We start from the raw sequence: 17,593 nt of genomic DNA on the forward strand, positions 1-17,593 counted from the left end.
CCTACTATGTCAGTTAGCTAATTAATGCCGATTTTACTCGATTTCTGTGACACAAATCAACAGTCGAGCCGCCCCGACCAATTTTCTAAAACACCAAATGGTTCCCAGTCAAAACAATATAATCGGAGCCTTTCGTAAGCTAAGCTCCCACTGCTCGTAGGCGACCGCGACCACATTCTAAGCGAAGTACTATGGTTTGAGATTTTCTATTTATTTTTTTTAAAAAAAAGTCCGATAAGTGGCCACTTCACGTAACGAGACACCTTGCTACCCTTATTTGACCATTATGTTTGTTAGACACATAAAAGCTTGACGTTTTCGGTGGTCGCTCGTTCAACAGTAGAAGTAAGAGGGTCTCAATGGGATGGTGGCTTTTACGGTTAACGGTTAAAATTTTGGCCTTTTTACGGCTAACGGTTAATTTATTTCCATTACGGTTAACAGAAGTTAAAAGTTAATTTTCATTGTTTTTAATAGTTAAAAATCAATTTCCATTATTGAAAAACGTATTTTAGGTCTTTGGACCATTTTTGGGACGATGAAGTGAACTAGTTTGGGTTATTTATAATCACTGACCGATTTTTACGGTTAACACATTTTACGGCTTAAGGTTAAAATTTTTCATTTTTTACGCCTAACGGCTAAATTTTTGGCCATTTTACGGCTAACGGTTAACCCCATTGAGACCCTCGAGTAACGCTGCCCCCAATGGATGTAATGCTAGTCCATTGCAGATCAACACAAAGCATTTTGTCAGGTCGCCCTAACAATTTGCCAGTACCAGACAGTGACTTGCCCAAGAACTTTGACACATTTCTCTGTTAACTCGCGCGCTACCAGGCGGCTCTCGCAAGCTTTCACGTGAATGGCTCGCTACCCTTCGAGAGAACAATAGAACAAACAAGAGGAACAATGCCCCTAACCCCAAAACAATAGCAACTGCTTCACAAGAGGACCAGTAGAATTACAAGCTTACGAGATCTGCTGCACTTTTGATAATTTGGCTACCCGCTTCGCTCTTCAATTCGAACAACGGTTGAAGTTATCTACCCTGCGCTAGACGGAAATTCCCTTTCATATCTCGTCTCTTCCAAAGTATAAAAAGAAGGCAATCTCTCTCGCGCGGGGCTTTGCACTTTGCTTACTTCTAGTTTTTCTCCGATGTGTATCACAATTTATCATTCCTCTCGTTTGTAAACACTCGCATATTTTTTTTATTTCAACTGCATAATGCATATCTATACAACAATGACGAACCTAAAACATGCATCCATCTTTAAAAGAAATTAGTTACATGTCTCCTCAAAACTAACTCGTCTTAACGACGTACAATTGGTGTTCGTAAATGAACACATATTCTTAATAACTATATAGTGAAAAAACACTTTAAAGGTGTTCTAAATGTGTTCGTGATGGTCTTAATGTCAAGTCCACCGTCTAATGTCTTGTAATCTCTTGCAAAACGCAACACTCTGAAAAAGTTTGCGCGCAAGCAGTTTTTGTTTACAAAATTTGCAAAATAATGTGAACTATATCTGTGCAAATCCTACTGAAAAGTTAGCAACAAATAACTCCTTAAACTCTGTCAGTTTAAAGTTCAACGGCCGTTTATTTTACGCTTTTTGTATGCGGCAAATATTCTTCAGGTAATATTAATCTCGCGAACTTCTGGATTCCAAAAGACTATCGCGAAAATGAGAACGAACTTCTTCATTTAGCATTTTTAGGACGTAAAATGTAATAAGAACAGTTTGGGGGGGGGGGGGGGTTGTTTAATTTGTAACAATTCCTTTGTTCAGTATCTAGCGTAGTGAACTACGCCAGAGAATTGACACTAAAAAATTACTGTCGACACAGCAAACGTTCAATTTTTGAAATATTTGATTGTACTTCGAAGCACACTTTGTGCTAGTCGTCGAAATGATTGACAGAAAAACAATCACGACCAATCACATATGGCAAAACTGACCAATCAGATAACACAAGACAAACAACTGATGCATCTATTGTCAATCAATCAATCAATGTATTGACGTCATTCGTGGTACGAGACTGCCCTCACATGTCCAAGCCGCCAGGGGCTCGTGTAAAAAAACGCAGACAATAATAGTTTTGTGTGTTGCAAAATGGCTTAAAATTGTGATATGCTTCGTTATGTTACGTTCGAACTTTAGCTTAACGCTTATAAAATTTATATATGTAATTTTATAAAGAAAATCCATCTACGAATAAGCACAACTTGCAGCAAATGGCCGCCAAAAAATTTAACGCGCCGCATATATTAAGCGCTGCGGTAAAAATTCAGGTGAAGTAGAATTGGACGTGGAATTATTTTACAACAAATAATGTTAACTTAAACTATGTATTTCCGCCAAAATTCTAACGCAAGTTGTTCGTGTAAACTGAATTACTTTTCGTTAACTTGTCGATGGAAGATTTCTTTGTGGCGTTTTAAAATTACTCCAGTCGCAAGGCATCACGGGATTTTCTTCAGGCACTTTTTGTAGTCATCCGATATCCGCCATTTGCATGTGTTCCGGGCCCAGTCCCTCATACAGTAGGTATGTCTCCTCTTGCAACTTTCTCTCATGGGCGCCCGCCATTCCACCTTGTCGCAACCTTTCAGCATTCTATTGCAGTTACTGCCGAAACACATGCCAACCTGACACATGCAGTTCTCACCATAGAAACGCCTGATTCCAGCTCGTTGTTTACGCGTGATCGAGGACCACTCCGTTCTCCACTTGCAGCCCCCAGTTCGAAGCCTGCCGTTAAGGATCTGCCCTGTCAGAAGGTACACCGTGCCGTTTCGCAGGGGCACGTGGCACGAAGACGCACGTGCCGGGGTGTACAGCTTTGCCCGCTGGGTTCGACCCCTTGATCCGTGTACCTCTATTCCCTCAGTATTGTTGATTTCCAAAGCCCCCTTGTATATCTTGAGTATTCTCAAAGTGTAAACTTGCTCTTGTATGAATTCCGCGGGGATGTGTTCCAAGAGGGCTGTCTCCGGTGATTCGGTCTGTCGGGGCTCTTCGGTCGACTCAGACAGGACTTTGGCTCGTATGACTGTTAAAAGAACAAGAAACAATTTAGCTGAAACAGTACTTCAACTTCCAAAAGTGCAAACTTCGAAAAAACTCCAAATCTGACATATTCCATTTTGGAAAACGTTGAACAACATCACATCAACTGAAAGTACTACTTGACTGCTTTCATTTGAATGGTCACACTCAAGAGATTAAATCCACAGGCTTAAAAGTTTAAACCACTCTACACAGCATAGTATTCTATTTGGCTGGTAAAAACTAGGCTAGGGTTTTCTTCATATACTTTAAAGTAAGAACCACCTTGTGCACATAGACAGTGCCACATAAAATAGCTTTCATTTGAATGGTCGCACACTAGGGCTTTATCCACATACTTAGGGGTAAGAAATGCCTTGTGAAAATAATAAACAGTACCACCGAGTGGTCACACACATGGATTTTATAAGTTATAGACACCTTAATTGCTCAGTATAATAAACAGTACCACATGAAAGTACTGTTTAATAGCTTTTATTTGAATGGACACACACTAGGGTTTCATCCAAAGACTTAAAAAGTTAAAGACACCTTGTGTTGCTTAAACAACAGACAACATGAAAGCAATGCTCAATAGCTTTCATTTGAACGACCACTTGTGATGGTTTTATCCACAGACTTAAAAAAATAGAAACGCCCGTTCTGTCTCTGAATTGAAAAGGTTAAGTATTCGATGTTATCACAAAATTCGCCATCTATGTTTAGTCTCTAACCGGTATCTATATGGAAGCTTCTTCAAGTCTTATAAATGTTTTATTTTCTAATTTCTCGTGGTTTGTACAGTCAACTCTCGTTATAGCGGACACGCTCGGGGCGTCGTTTTCCTTTAGTGACCGTAATAGCGGGAGTCGTTTACAGTCAAACCTCTTTCGCCGGGGATCAGGATTTTGTCCGTAATAGCGAGTGTCCGCAATAGCGGGGTGTCCGCAAGGCGAGAGTTGACTGTAATCTGTTTCACCCTCACCCAATAACAGACTTTTCTCTTTAGGGCACACTTAAAAGATGTGAGGCGTGTGCAGCGAACAGTAATCAACTTTCATTAATGACATTAATAAGATAAGCTTATCTTTGTAACATGTTTACTCCGAAAATTTTGTCTTATGAGCTCCGCAAGGCTACTCAAAAATTGCCTCTCCCGAAACCAAGAACTGACAACCTTAGCTTTAGTTACAGTGGTTCTCTTCGGTGATTTCTATGAAACGATCTTCCTAAGGAACTACGCAATGCAACTTCCTTAGACCTAAGCACTAATAAATGGTTTTCTGTATCGAACTCCCACATGGCAAATATGTAAACAAGTTTATAGAGAATTGTTTGTGTTTTTCTATGCAATTCTGATATTTTTTATCCGTGTTTATAAATAAAGTTTTATTCATAAGATAACGTGGGAGATAAAATAGTTCTTAAAAAATCTTAAGCTTGTTTCGTACATACTTCAGTGCGATAAGCCCTTTCACCTTAATTGTCGTATAGTATTGTTCGCTGAAAAAATCTGACACCAAATTCATCTTATTACGTTGTTAACAAGTTTGACGTTAAACGATTATTTCAATTCAGGGACAATGTAGCGAAAGGTTATCTACTGAGGCATGCTGTGGAACCCTTAATGCTATTTTCTGTGATGTAATTTAATGTAAAAATTCACTTGGATTGCATGATTCAATCTTAAACTGAGATTAAAGCGTTGAAAAACATGTGGGACGCATGCGAAGGTAAAATAATTTAATTCAAATTAGTGATGAAAGGGTACCCTGTGTCTGCTCGATGACAAGGGTTCCCTGTGTAGCATTCTTTGAGAGGCGGTATAATGTTCTTTGTTGATTTTCGGCTCAAAAACAAAACAAAAAAAGAGGCGATGAAAGCAGACAATAGTATTATTATTACCCATTCCTTGCATGCGTTGATGTAACTCCTTTGTGAACGCGTATTTTCTTTATTAAGGGCAAGTTACTGTCGACGCGACATAAGGTTTGCGACGAAGCTAAAATTAGATTACAAAATGCCCCGAAGGGCAAATGCAATGTAGAATTCCCGTTGTTTTTCTTTTGTCCATGATTCATAGCACGGACTGATTCCGTTTTCTTTACTTGGTTGGGCTTTTTCCTCGCACGGCCTTTAGTTTTCATTGCGATCTGATTGTCTTAGTTCGATGCGTGGGACCAAAGCAAGCGTGACTTCATAAAAGTCGCGTGACTAAAGAAATATTTGGAAAAAACCGCAACATATTTCACTTTTCCCAGTTTAAGATTCCTTCCGTTAAAAAATCAATGAAACGTTTACCTCCCTCAATCACCACCTTTGAGTTCGTTCTAAGACAAAAAAAAACTGCTCTCGGCACTGTTAAAAACATTTCAAAGATTCAAGACTATTGCGTATATCAACACCCCAACTACCGCACGAGTTTCCGGGGTTTTCCTAAGTGGCCCTTATGCGATGAGGGCAAAAGGTCTCCCTTTCAAGATATATTTATCTTGACGACAAACCTTGCCTATGAAAATTCCTATTTGTTATGTCTGCCGTCTAGGATTTTCTTGAAGAAAAGTTTTATAGTCGGACTGCCGCAATTTTCCGCCACCGAGAAAAATATGAACAGCTTATCGCCCGCGTATCCATGTCAGAAAGTCCGGGGTTTGCCTGGACTTATCCAAATGATTTATCTCTAACAAGTCATGCACTCGGTAAGTTTTTTAATCTCGATACTACCGTTGTTAAATGTTTTTCCGTTGTTGAATCTTTCCGTTGTTCAACTTTCCAACAACGAGAGTGCAGTGTTTTGCAGTGAAACAATCTGCAATGTTAATAGATTGACGAGACTGATTCATCGAAAAATGGACAGCAAATTCTTTGATTTCCTCGTCAAATCGTATTAACAACAATAGAGGTATTAAATCCACTAATAAAAAGATCAACTCGTGTTTCTTAACCTTATTTCAGCACTAATACCCCACGGCAAACAGCTTTAAGCCGCTCGGCGAGGAAGCTGCGACAGCCAAAAAATGTGTTACAGTAGTTCGCACGCAATCAAGTGTTTTGTGAATGTTGAAAGTAATAAACACCTACAAGTGATTTTATTGACACGTTTTCATCTACGTTTCAACAAAGCTGTTCTTGTAATTTTTCATTTATCTCGGGTTTCAACGTGAAATGCACCCGGCTAGCAAGCTGGTTTTTTCTCGATAAAATCTCGGTTATGTTCGTTGTTGCACGTTGAGAAACAAGTGGGGATGTCAAATAGCTACCACACCGCATGTGATCAGCATTCTATGAAAACGTGCTGGCATTTTCCCGCAATTTCAAAGGGTTCTCCAAGCACGCACGTCTACGCGACAAGATACGTTTGCTGTGTTATATAAGGAATGAAGCATACTCACCGAAAGCAGAATTGCAGTATTCATTTTGCGGATGACTCGGTAAACACGAACAAGCGCGACATACTGAGATGAGCGCATTACACAGGAAAAACACCAGCAGAAAATAGGCCATTGTCTGTTTCACCAGAATCACGCTCCTTAAATCTGTTCCACGCGTTGCACTTCAATGTCGTTTTCACGTCCTCGCAGCGTCGAAAGCCCAAAGGTGTATATTCTCTATGGACGACAATTTCTGTTGATCTCTTTGCAAGCGAACCGAGTGTGAAGGTCGTTTTATTTTACGGTATCGCTCTCTGTAATCGGATATAGGGCGTCTACAAAGCTGAAAAAATTCAACCCTTTTCGAGAAGTTGTGATGTCACCACGCATTAAAAATACATTTTAAAGAACAGGGAAAAGTCACGCCTGATAAGACCACACGGGCTTTTTTTCGTATTGAGTTGTCTTTTCGCATTGTCTTATTCTGGACGAAATTTCCACTCTTGAAGATAAGGGGAAAAAGGCAGAAAATATCCAATACGTAGAGGGTGTTTATAAAACCTGTTTTTAGTGGAATATTTCTGTCATACTATGATGTGTTTATTTTTGTTTGATATTCAAGATTCGCTTGAGCATAATAAATTACGCGGTTTTGCCGGCATGATTTGTTTTATCTAAACACATTTCAAAACCGTATTTTTATTTTTATTTTTTGCCTGTCTACTTTTTTATTATTGTAGTGTTTAAAAGGGATTTATAGCCGTCTGTTACGCTGGCTATGGAATTTTTAGGAAGTCATTCGTGACCCCTTGCAACGGACATGTTTGGATTGTCTTTTCCTGAAGAATTAAAAATATTTGTCCTTAATTCTACTGATAAGAACATTTTTGGCATTTTCAATGAACTTTTCTAAGTGGTTTTATAGAAGAAGTAATTTTTTTACGCGCTCATTGTCCAATAATGCGTGCGTTGTTGCTTCGCATATTTTTCTCGTTTTCACCAATTTACAGTTTCGAATGATCTCAGGAAACTATAATCAAAATTTGCCAGCTGATTACAGCCTTGATTGCGTTCTAACTTATAAAACACATGCTTTGCACTTGAGACCGTAATTTTTCTCCGTTTAAAACGAAAAAAAAGTGTTCATGTAATGTTTCAATACAAAATACTAGAAGGAATGCTTGCTTAGCAAATCCATGAAGCCTGGTAGTTTTCAAGTGGATATAAATTTCAACACATTATCACAACTATTAAATGCAGAAAGAAAATATGTAACTGAAGGAAGGCAAAGAACTCAAAACGCCGCGTGTGGTTTAAGATTATTTCCTTAACTAAAGGGTGGTTTGAGCACTTTCTAGCGGTTTTTGCCCCAGAGTAATTCTTTGGAATGTTTTCTTTTGAATTGTGTGATCTGCTAATCAAGATAACAGGAGAACGGAAATTGTAAGCTTTTTTGTTGTTCGGCGACGCGAAAAAATGCGTTAAATAACGCTCCTTTATTGGCTGTGGTTTTATTTGTTACTTGTATCTGTATGGTATCGGTAAATCATTCTTAACTACAATATATTGATGTAAATCACTTCTTTTTCAGCGAGTTTGAGACTAGCTCGTTCACCTTGTCCTATAGAAGCTCGCAGAGTTGAATTTCGTCAAACTAATTTTTGGATTTTTTCCTATGAGGATTTTTTCCGTTCTGTTTCCCGAGAGATTATTCAATAGTATTGGTTCGACAACAGTTCGGCTCCTTGCCAAACTTTTATTCACGATAGTTCCATGTCGGCTTACAGCTACTGCAATTGTAGATTATGGAAGATTATTTGGGATTATAATGCCACGTCAGAGGATATGGATTTCTAATACTTGCAACGATTTACTAAGACTACCCGCGCGAAAATGAAATAAACCGTTTGAGTGGAGGGGTGTGGCTAGAAGATTCCTTATCGACATTAACGATCGTGCCTCCTTTGGTTAAAATATCATCGTTTACCGTTCAATTTAAACGCTACATTTTTCGGTACCCAGTTAACCACCGGCCCATTTATCAGGCGTTTTTATCTTATCTTAAATAATCTTTATTGGAACCTTGTCGCGGTAAACCATCCCCAGCTATATGTAGCATTAATTTGTTATCATTTGCATCGTTATCTAACGGGCAATTTTAAATACAATTAAGCTTAGTTTAGCCCAGGTTAGCCAATTAGCTTTAAGTGTGTTTCTTTCAATTCGGTATCAATATATTAAGCTAAGCCCGGCTATGAAATGTACAGTGGATATTCAGCATATCTTGAGATGTGAACAGTTCTTATGAAATTGCGTAAAATGATCTGCGACCATCCAATCTTGGAAAAAATTCTGACGATGTTTGGTCACCTTGGCGTCAATACCTCTTCGATATAAAGGCTCATTGCTGTGAATACATGATCATAATTGCGTATAAGGTTACTATTTTTAGCAAAAAGCTTACAGAATCTTAGTCATTATTAGAAGCTAAGTTATTGTCGTAAATTTTAAAATGCTGCACAAGTTTTGTTTACGACAATTTTTGCCTTTCTGCGCGACGATCTAAATACGTTACATTTGAACAATTTGTTGCCATATTTTCTAAGTTAGTACCTCAATTACGCGATGCCAGCATACTTTAACTATGTCGACGCATCGATCGAAAAGCTCACACGATAAGCTGTATTAAACGAATACAAAATTTGTATTTCTTTCTAAATGATCCGAGATCATTTCGTGGTTTTGTCCGCCATTTTGAAAGTCCCTAGTGCAAAGATGGGGCCCACGAACTCAGTTTTGGCAACTATTTGTACGGGAAAACGACGTGGAATGATTTCCGATTGACCAAATTTTATTTCATGAATCAATCGAAGTCTTCAATCTTGAGAAACCGGACAAAAGAGGTTACTAGTCAAATTTGAGAAATGTCTGTTTTGCTGGAAAGCATTCATTCAAGTTTTCAGTATTGTCTGTATTGTTACGTAATGACTTGATCTATTAATTACTATCTCAGAACTTTCTAGCAATTGGTAGTGGAACGATCTCACTGTAATAACTTTAACATGACGTTAACAGGGTTGTTAAGGCCACTTTATGATCTTTACCATATATTACCTCGCCGGCTTCATCAGAAGAAATTTGCGTAGGTAAAAGCATTAAGGACCATTAAGGAGTTCCGAGCCAAAGAACGTAGTCATTACGCAATTTTGTAGTTTTGGAGCACTCCTGCTGTGTCGAGCATCAGGCCATCAACAGCAAAAGCATGCAGAGAAGCGACCCACGTTTTACCAAAAGCTGCTCACTATGAAAAGAATTGGGTGGGATCGGTAACATTCTCTGTTAGAACTACAGCGAACCTCCCTTTGACAAGATGTTATTTTAGCCTGTATTGTTAAATTGACTTCTTATGTTTTCAGTTAACATGTTGTCATAATATTTTTAATCTGGCTATATTACGTCTTTCTTTATCATTGTGGAACGTATTATTGTGATTCGCTGTTAAATTATACAATGTATGAAGGACTTTACTTTATAACTTTGTAATTCATTTGGAGATATTCACCTCAGTAGAGTAATATAATTTAAAATATTAAACGGCAAATGTTCACTGTGATAGCAGACCAAATAACCTTAGAAATTCCACATTGTGTGAATCCCCAACAAACATGCATGACTCGACTGGCATGCAAAACAATAATATTTAAGGAATGAATTCTATCCAGTTGGAACTCCTTGTCGAAAGAAATCATTTATGCGATTGGATAAGCATTTGAGTAATCTCCCACCATTCTGAGCAAGATTTTGTTTTGTATATATTACCAACTTATTTGTTTAGAAACTGTGGTTTGAAATTTACAATGGTCATCCCCACCTTATACGAATCACATATTTCGATTTGATTTTTTTTAATAAAATATATAACGCCAAAGAGGAATTTGAGAAATTGATACCAACGAGATATTATACCTGATTTGCATTAAAACTTATATTGGTAATTTCAATTAAGGAACACTGCTATATTTGCGGAATATTTTTAGGTGCAAGCATTTCCTGTGGTGGAATTTTGCATTGATCGTGTAAAAAGTCCCAAACATTCATTTAATCGGCCACAAAATTTCGTGCCATGTTTACTTGCAACTAATCCCAAAGAAATTCAATTGACAAAATGCCGGACGTTTTAAAGATTGTGTTATGGCATGTTGATGGAACTTGCAAAAGAACCCATTAAAATATTCCAAATGTCAATCAACCAACATGGCAGTGATGACGTCATATGCAACCAACAATTTAGCACTTTCGACAAAAACTGCGTTACCATGTTTGCAGATAGCCACAGACTTATCCATAGAGTCGAGTTCTATCATTGGTTTAAGGTTTTTTTTTTCTTTAAATAAACTAAATTAAATTAAACTTCCCCGTGATTTTGTTGAGAAAAATTTTTCCGTAACGACCACAAAATCCCCACGTTTATAAGAAACGGCAAAAATATTGGAAAAATAACAAGAATGTCATGATATGAGTTCGAAATAAATTGCGGAGGTTTTGTAAAAATGAAAACTAATATAGCATGCCCTTAACCCTTAACTAGCATCTTTTCCCAAGGCTAATATTTTAATTGAATTCTCGTTTCGATTTAATTTGGTGCATATTTTCGGCCCTAATTCTCTGCTTTAAGCGATAGCGTGCTTAATTATCCTGCAGTGCCTGCTTTTAGTTGTCGTGACGACGTAAAGAGATTGTAAGATCGTGAGATTACAGCTCGGTTAAAGGACGAATACGCGCTTCTTTCACAGAATTAAATTAAGCGCACTGAATCAGCGTAATTTTACGAACATGTTCTCCGCGTGACTCGCTGTGTTGTCATGTATAAGGTCATCACGTTCGCTGCGGTTAAGGTTCAGAAGTCTCTAGATAGTCGCCTAAGTGTACGCAATTAGGTGTATTTAACTTCGCCTACTCTTGCAATATACTCTGCAGTACTTAACTTTTATATTGTCATCGCGGTGAAGCAGAGCTTTGTGAGCGATGCTGTGAAGAGAAATTAAAACTGCATCTCGAACAATTTCCTTTTCGCGCTTTTAAAGCTAGAAAAGGAACATAAAAGAACCCACACACTTCTCAAAATTAGGGACGAAGCCCACGTTGTAGTCTGTTTGCCATTGTGCCTTATGTGAAATGCTGGAGAATTAGCAGTAAAAGCACTCACAATCCGAGGGAAAAAGTATCACTTCACTCAGAAAACGAACAATTCTCTCTCAAATAACAATTGCTTGCAAATGAAGTGTAGAGATATCATTTAGTAATGTTGAACAGTTCGAGACTGCAAAGGAAGAGGTCGGATATGAAAACTTGGTCAACTTTCTAAGCCAGAATATTCTTCATAATAAATAAAAAGAAAATTCGAGAATCTATTTGTATTTTTATTTGGTGGCGCACCTGTAAACTAGGTTTTTAGCTAAGCGAGCTGACCACGTTAATAAACTATTTAAGATTGATTGATTATCAGATCTGCTGCCGATCGTTATTTGTCAAAGTTTTGATTTACTGGATGCTAGAAATACGATGAGCGCGGGGAGCGATGGGAGAGATTTGCTCTCCGTATTCGTTTCTTCTCATCGTAGCTCGCGCGCCCTGCATCTCTCCACAATGTTTGTGTACAACTTTGACACAAACTTAGTTAATATTTAGATTTTGTATTTACAAAATGCCAGCATGTGTGGGCTAACGTAGATTGATAGGGTAAATTTAAAATAACTCTGAGTTAGGAATTTTTCTAACTTTTATAGAGTGAACAACTGAACATCTCTTTTCGAATTTAAACTGGCTTGGTCCTTAACCGATTCAAAGTAAATGAATTGGAAATGTTCAAACCTGGGATTATGTTGCATTTTTAAGTTCCTTTTTACTTGCATTCTTAATTGAATTATGCCGCCCAAGTTGCCGCAAATTTGGCGACAATAACTTCTTGAGTTAAGGCTCTTTTTGGAATAAAAAGCTCGAAAATATCGAGTTCCTATTGTCTTACCAATAATCTTACAGAGCATAAGTCGTTAATGGAATAATTAATTGTAAGTACTGTTTTTAGAATAGTGTAAGATTCCGAAAAATGAAACCTAGTGACTAAGCCGACTATTGCACCTATTTTTTACATAGGTTCCAGTGGGAACAAAAACATCACCAGATCGTAGAAAATCCCAACAATAATATCTTAATTTTATAAAACAGTTTTTCACGAATCAAAGGAAACTGAACCACTGCATGGATTAGTTTAGCCAGGTCTTCATTGGTATTTCATTGCCAAATTCTTTTTGCAACATGGAATTCTTAAAGCAGAGCTGAGATTGCAGTCTATATTTCGCAATCACAATCGAAACTTTTGTAGATGACTACCCGGTTTAACTTACATCACATGGTTGCACAAGAGAAATTCCAGAGTTTAACGTGGCTCTCGTGAGAGAGTGGGAGGTTTAGCAACTGTAGTTTTTACAGTGTCGCAGTATTCCGTAAGTTGAAGGAACATTTTTCTCTCCCGTTTTGCACAAATTTGATGCAGTTCTTACTTTTTCAACTTTCACAATCTTGTCACAGAGATTATCCGTCTTAAGTTAATCCATGTAATCGAAGATAACTGTTTGCGCAAAATCCCCGCAAATCTTCTTTCAATTCACAAGAAGTTCATTGCTAAATCTGCAACTACTGAGGCAATCCACTAATACAGTGCTGTTAGACTTAGAAGATCAATGGTTCGCGCATGCAACCTGTCCCAAAATTGGATTATGACGTAAATTAAATGAAACGCCCGATCGCAGGTTAACCAGCCCTGGGACTCTGAAACCCTTACGCTATATACCAGACCATGTTTTGCAACATTTTGCAACCCTGTTCTAGGCTAGACACTAAAAATCACTACTGCATCTCAGGGTCTTTTTCTCTATCACTATCGCAGGAACTCGTTTCCAGGTGTCAATTCTTAGTCCAGACTGAATTGTTTATACCACTGATCATTTTCTCGGGAAATTGATGCCCCACATTGTGGACCAAAACTCTCTTATTTCTGTATTACATCCAGTTAAAACTGCTTGAAAACCATACCCTTCACAGCGGCCCATAACCATATACGGTAGCTTAGATTATAGTTATAGTTTGGTGTTTTTTTTTTTTTTATGGGAGTACCCCACCCCACCCCCTGACAGGGCTTTAAGCCTTTGCTAGCTAAACCACAGGAAACGTTGCTTAGTGTAACACCGCCATAACTTTCCAATATGGTTTTCATGTAACTATCTCAAAACTTTCTTAATTTTCCTTATCTGTCTTCCCAAATTGCAAGGTGTATCGTTGTTTGTAAGGAGAAATTAGCTGTGAAGCACGCTTGGGAAGTAAAGAATAACTGAATCTTTGAAGTTTGAACTTATTTATAAGATAGTATCAATAAACTGCATGTTTTATATTTCTTGTTTTACTTTCTTCTTGCAGTTAATCACCCCGAAGTTTCCTGTTGTTGTTAAGGTCGGCCATGCAAACGGAGGGTACGGCAAGGTAAGGGTGTCAATGTTGTTGGCTTGTCCCTGTACTTAGTCCTTCCTGTCTTTGAGTTATTTTGCTAACGAAAACCCAGAGAAAGACGTCTGCAATCGCAGAAGTATAGACAAGATTTAACCTTTTAAATCTTGTCTACTTCTTACAATCGCAGATAAGATTCAGAAAGGTTAAAAAGCAGTTAACTGCTCAGCTTTAAGTCCTTTCAAATAACCCAGTTTCGATATACGATATTCTGTATTCACACCTAGTTTGGAGGTTTCTTTGGATAAGGACAAATAGTCAATTAGAATTAAACCTGAAACAACGTCGCTTCTGCTTAAGGTTCAGGTAACAAAATTGTTACTTCTGTTGCCAATCTTTACCTGTCTATATTTTAGACCTGATCGTTGTTTTTACCTTTTTTTGAATTGCTGACGTTCACGATCAAAATTAATCCAAAATAGAATTTTTTTCGTTGAAAAGACACCGGTTGATTTATGGGAGCCTGGCCACGAGTAAAGCCTGGTTTCCTCTAGTTAGCTTGAAGCAGTTCCCAAGCGCCAAGGAGCTGACCCTAATGTTAAAGGTCGCTTGTGAATCCCATGGCCCACTGGCTGATCATGAGTCTTTGCTTAATCTCAAGTACTAAATCACTGCACATACAGAAACATAAGTAAGTCTTCAAATTCTTCAAATTGATAAAACCGACAGCCGGTTGGTCCCCCCCCCCCCCCCCCCTCCCTTACCCAGTCTCAATGAAGAAAATAGCTTGTTCTGACGATGCATGGGATATCTTCTTTGCATGTATTTCATACTGGAACGAGAAGCTGGATTTCAAATCAAATTATTTGCCACATTGTAAATTCTTTGCTATCCTGTTTTTCGCAATTCAAGCTCATTTTAAGCGGATACCCCCTGAATCGTCATCTTCCGTTCCCAGAGTGTTTTGAGCTTACTGAATGTATGATTTTTTTTAGAAACATTTTGAACCTCGCGGGCTCTTTGATGTCTTTTTCCTGTCCGTCTGTCTGTCTTAGTCATTCCTGATTTTGTACAGTCCTTTCAAAATGGTTTATATTGTAAGGATTTTCTTCCGCGCGCCCAAAAGATTTCGCAACGTTCCTGGCAGTTACATGTATATAGAGAGTACTTCTACATTACTGCTAGCCATAGTCTCTGCCGACATTGTTGCAGAACTGTTTTAGTAATGCAGATATAAAAAAACAATGACGATTTATTCAATTAAACAATTATTCACAGGGAAATATCACAATTCGTCATTCAATTTTCACCGGAATAGTGCCCACTTCAAACTGTCCCACGTGTCTAAAAACACGCGATGGAAACGCATGTAAACCACCGGACATGTACAGAAAATTCTTCGTTTACTTATGCTCAGGAAATGGCGGAAAGGGTCCGTTTGCGTGAGAAGAATTTTGTGGTAAAAGAATGAATATTGAGTCTGGTCTGTTACAGTAAAATGCATCGAGAAAACTAGTTCTTGCTCATGCGCGATATGTTTTGTCATTCCAAGACGTCTGGCATTGTAGCGAGACATCTCTGGAGTTATTATTGATCATTGCTCGAAACTACTGAGTAACTTCGTTGTCTAAAGCTGTAGACGTTTCCGTCCGGTCGGTGTTTTCATCTTTTCATTCCCGCAAAGCAGAGCCGACTGAATAATGAAACATCACTCTCAAACTTATTAATGAATTCTTCAAGTTAAAACAAAGAAAATCATAACCGTGAAGGAGGTTTGGATACCCGGTCTTAATTAGCATATAACTTTACGATTTTATTTCTCCGTTTACTCCATAGTTTTTGCTTCGATTGAGAAGATATATCAAACACTCGAGACAGTGTTTCAAGGAATATCAAAACACTTCGAATTTCGACAAAAATACTCCGCTGCGCGTCGTTTTTTCAACTCTCTTTGGATATCCCGATGAAACACTGCCACTCGTGTTTGATGTGTTACTAAAAGGTTGTTACTTCTCTTTGTATTTTCATATCAGAACGAGAAGAACCTGAAAATGTCAGAAAACAGTTTCTCCAAAAAGAAGAGCAGCTACTTTCTTAAATTGCTGAAACTGCAAATTTGGCCATTTTGTAAAATAGCTTCCTTGTAAAAGTTGAAAAACGAAGAGCCGGCCACATGAAAGTACCACCTAACAACTATTATTTGAACAGTCACACAATAGGGTTTCATCCACAGACTTAAAAGTTAGAACAACCTTGTACAGCGTAATAAACAGAACCACATGAAAGTACTGCTCAATAGCTTTCATTTGCATGGTCACACAATAGGGTTTCATCCACAGACTTTAAAGTTAGAACGACCTTGTACAGCGTAATAAATAACGTAATAACTGTTCAAAAGCTTTTATTTGAATGGACACACACTATGATTTTACGTACAAACTTGAAGTTAGAACCCTTACACACTGTAACAAATTGAACAGTACCCAGTCGGCTTTTAATGAATGGTACTATGATTTCTTGGAGTTTGTGGATGAAATACTACATTGTTATTTAAAAATAACATAACAATGTTATTGTTCGTTCATTGTTATTTAAAAATTACAAATGTTTGACCTTGGAAATTGGTAAACATTGGTTTTCGCCCGCCCACACCCCTCATTCGTGCCATGATCAATTTCCTGCGTGTGACAAATTTCTCTTTCGGCTATAAGGACAAATGCAAGATGTCGAGTCATATATAAGATTAAAAGAAATTACATGTATAGACAGAGGGAAATTGTCTTTTATGTCAAGTGTTTGAAGATCAATCTTAAGGAAAGTCTTAGCGTCACTTTCAGTGTTGAAAGGTAAGAAACGCCAACTCGTTGGACTATGACCCGCGAGTTAAAACTCTGTCGGGTGTCTTAATCAACTAAGTCTACAGTAAAAAAAACGCATATAAGAATCTTTTTACTCTCAAAATCAAATCAAATCAAATTTTATTTATACACGTGGACACTAAGGAGTACATACAGTTCTCGTTAGAATGTGTACGTGTGTAAAAATAAACAATTAATAGAAATAGAAATAAAAAAGTATATTTAAAATTCTCTAAAACGTTAAAAATTATCATCAATATTTACAATTAATATTTACAAGTAAAAAATAAAATATATAATAATTTAAATGTCACAAATTACAGGTACTTAAATTTAAGCCATATAGGCCTTAAGAGACAACCTCGTCCCAGCGTCTCTCATCTTCCCGCCCCCAGGAACGAGGTTGCTTAAGAGATCTCTTAAAAGATTTAATGTCCTTTGATTCTCTGATTGTCGGAGGCAACGCATTCCACAGTTTGCAGGTCATGTAATAGGCAACCACTTTAGGGGTGTGTCAACACGAGCCGTGAACGCCTCTTTGTATTATGTCTTACAATCACAAATACATAAATTTCATAAACAATATTTGCTGAAAATAACGAGAACTTACAGTACAACCGAATAACAACTATGAAGTTTACAAACTATTATTATAGTTATATTTGCACTGGCAGATGTTCGATTTTTAAAATCGGAACATCTGCCAGTGCAATATAACTATAATAACATGATAATCCATTACTCGAAAACGCTAATCAACCTTTGTCATTGGGTATTTAATTTAGAGGGCGAACTGATGCGG

The 17,593-nt window shown here is 37.7% G+C and overlaps 2 protein-coding genes across 4 annotated transcripts in view; one reads left to right on the top strand and one right to left on the bottom strand.

The window, feature by feature from the left end:
* Window positions 1-17,593, top strand: part of LOC144653371 (synapsin-2-like) — a 67,900-nt gene that overhangs the window by 40,419 nt on the left and 9,888 nt on the right. For all 3 annotated transcript variants that reach the window (XM_078513346.1, XM_078513348.1, XM_078513347.1), the window contains exon 6: window positions 13,907-13,969. In XM_078513346.1, coding sequence (XP_078369472.1) covers window positions 13,907-13,969 — 63 coding nt within the window. The remainder of the gene's footprint in view (window positions 1-13,906; window positions 13,970-17,593) is intronic.
* Window positions 1,191-6,759, bottom strand: LOC144653372 (metalloproteinase inhibitor 3-like). Its single transcript, XM_078513349.1, has 2 exons — window positions 6,455-6,759; window positions 1,191-3,066 (listed from the first exon to the last, which is right to left on the bottom strand). Exons 1-2 carry the CDS (start codon window positions 6,564-6,566, stop codon window positions 2,477-2,479), a joined length of 702 nt encoding a protein of 233 aa, XP_078369475.1. The 5' UTR covers window positions 6,567-6,759; the 3' UTR covers window positions 1,191-2,476.

This window comes from Oculina patagonica, chromosome 5 (genome assembly GCF_052425735.1).
Source record: "Oculina patagonica isolate OP01 chromosome 5, crgOcupat, whole genome shotgun sequence".
Taxonomy (NCBI): Eukaryota; Metazoa; Cnidaria; class Anthozoa; order Scleractinia; family Oculinidae; genus Oculina; species Oculina patagonica.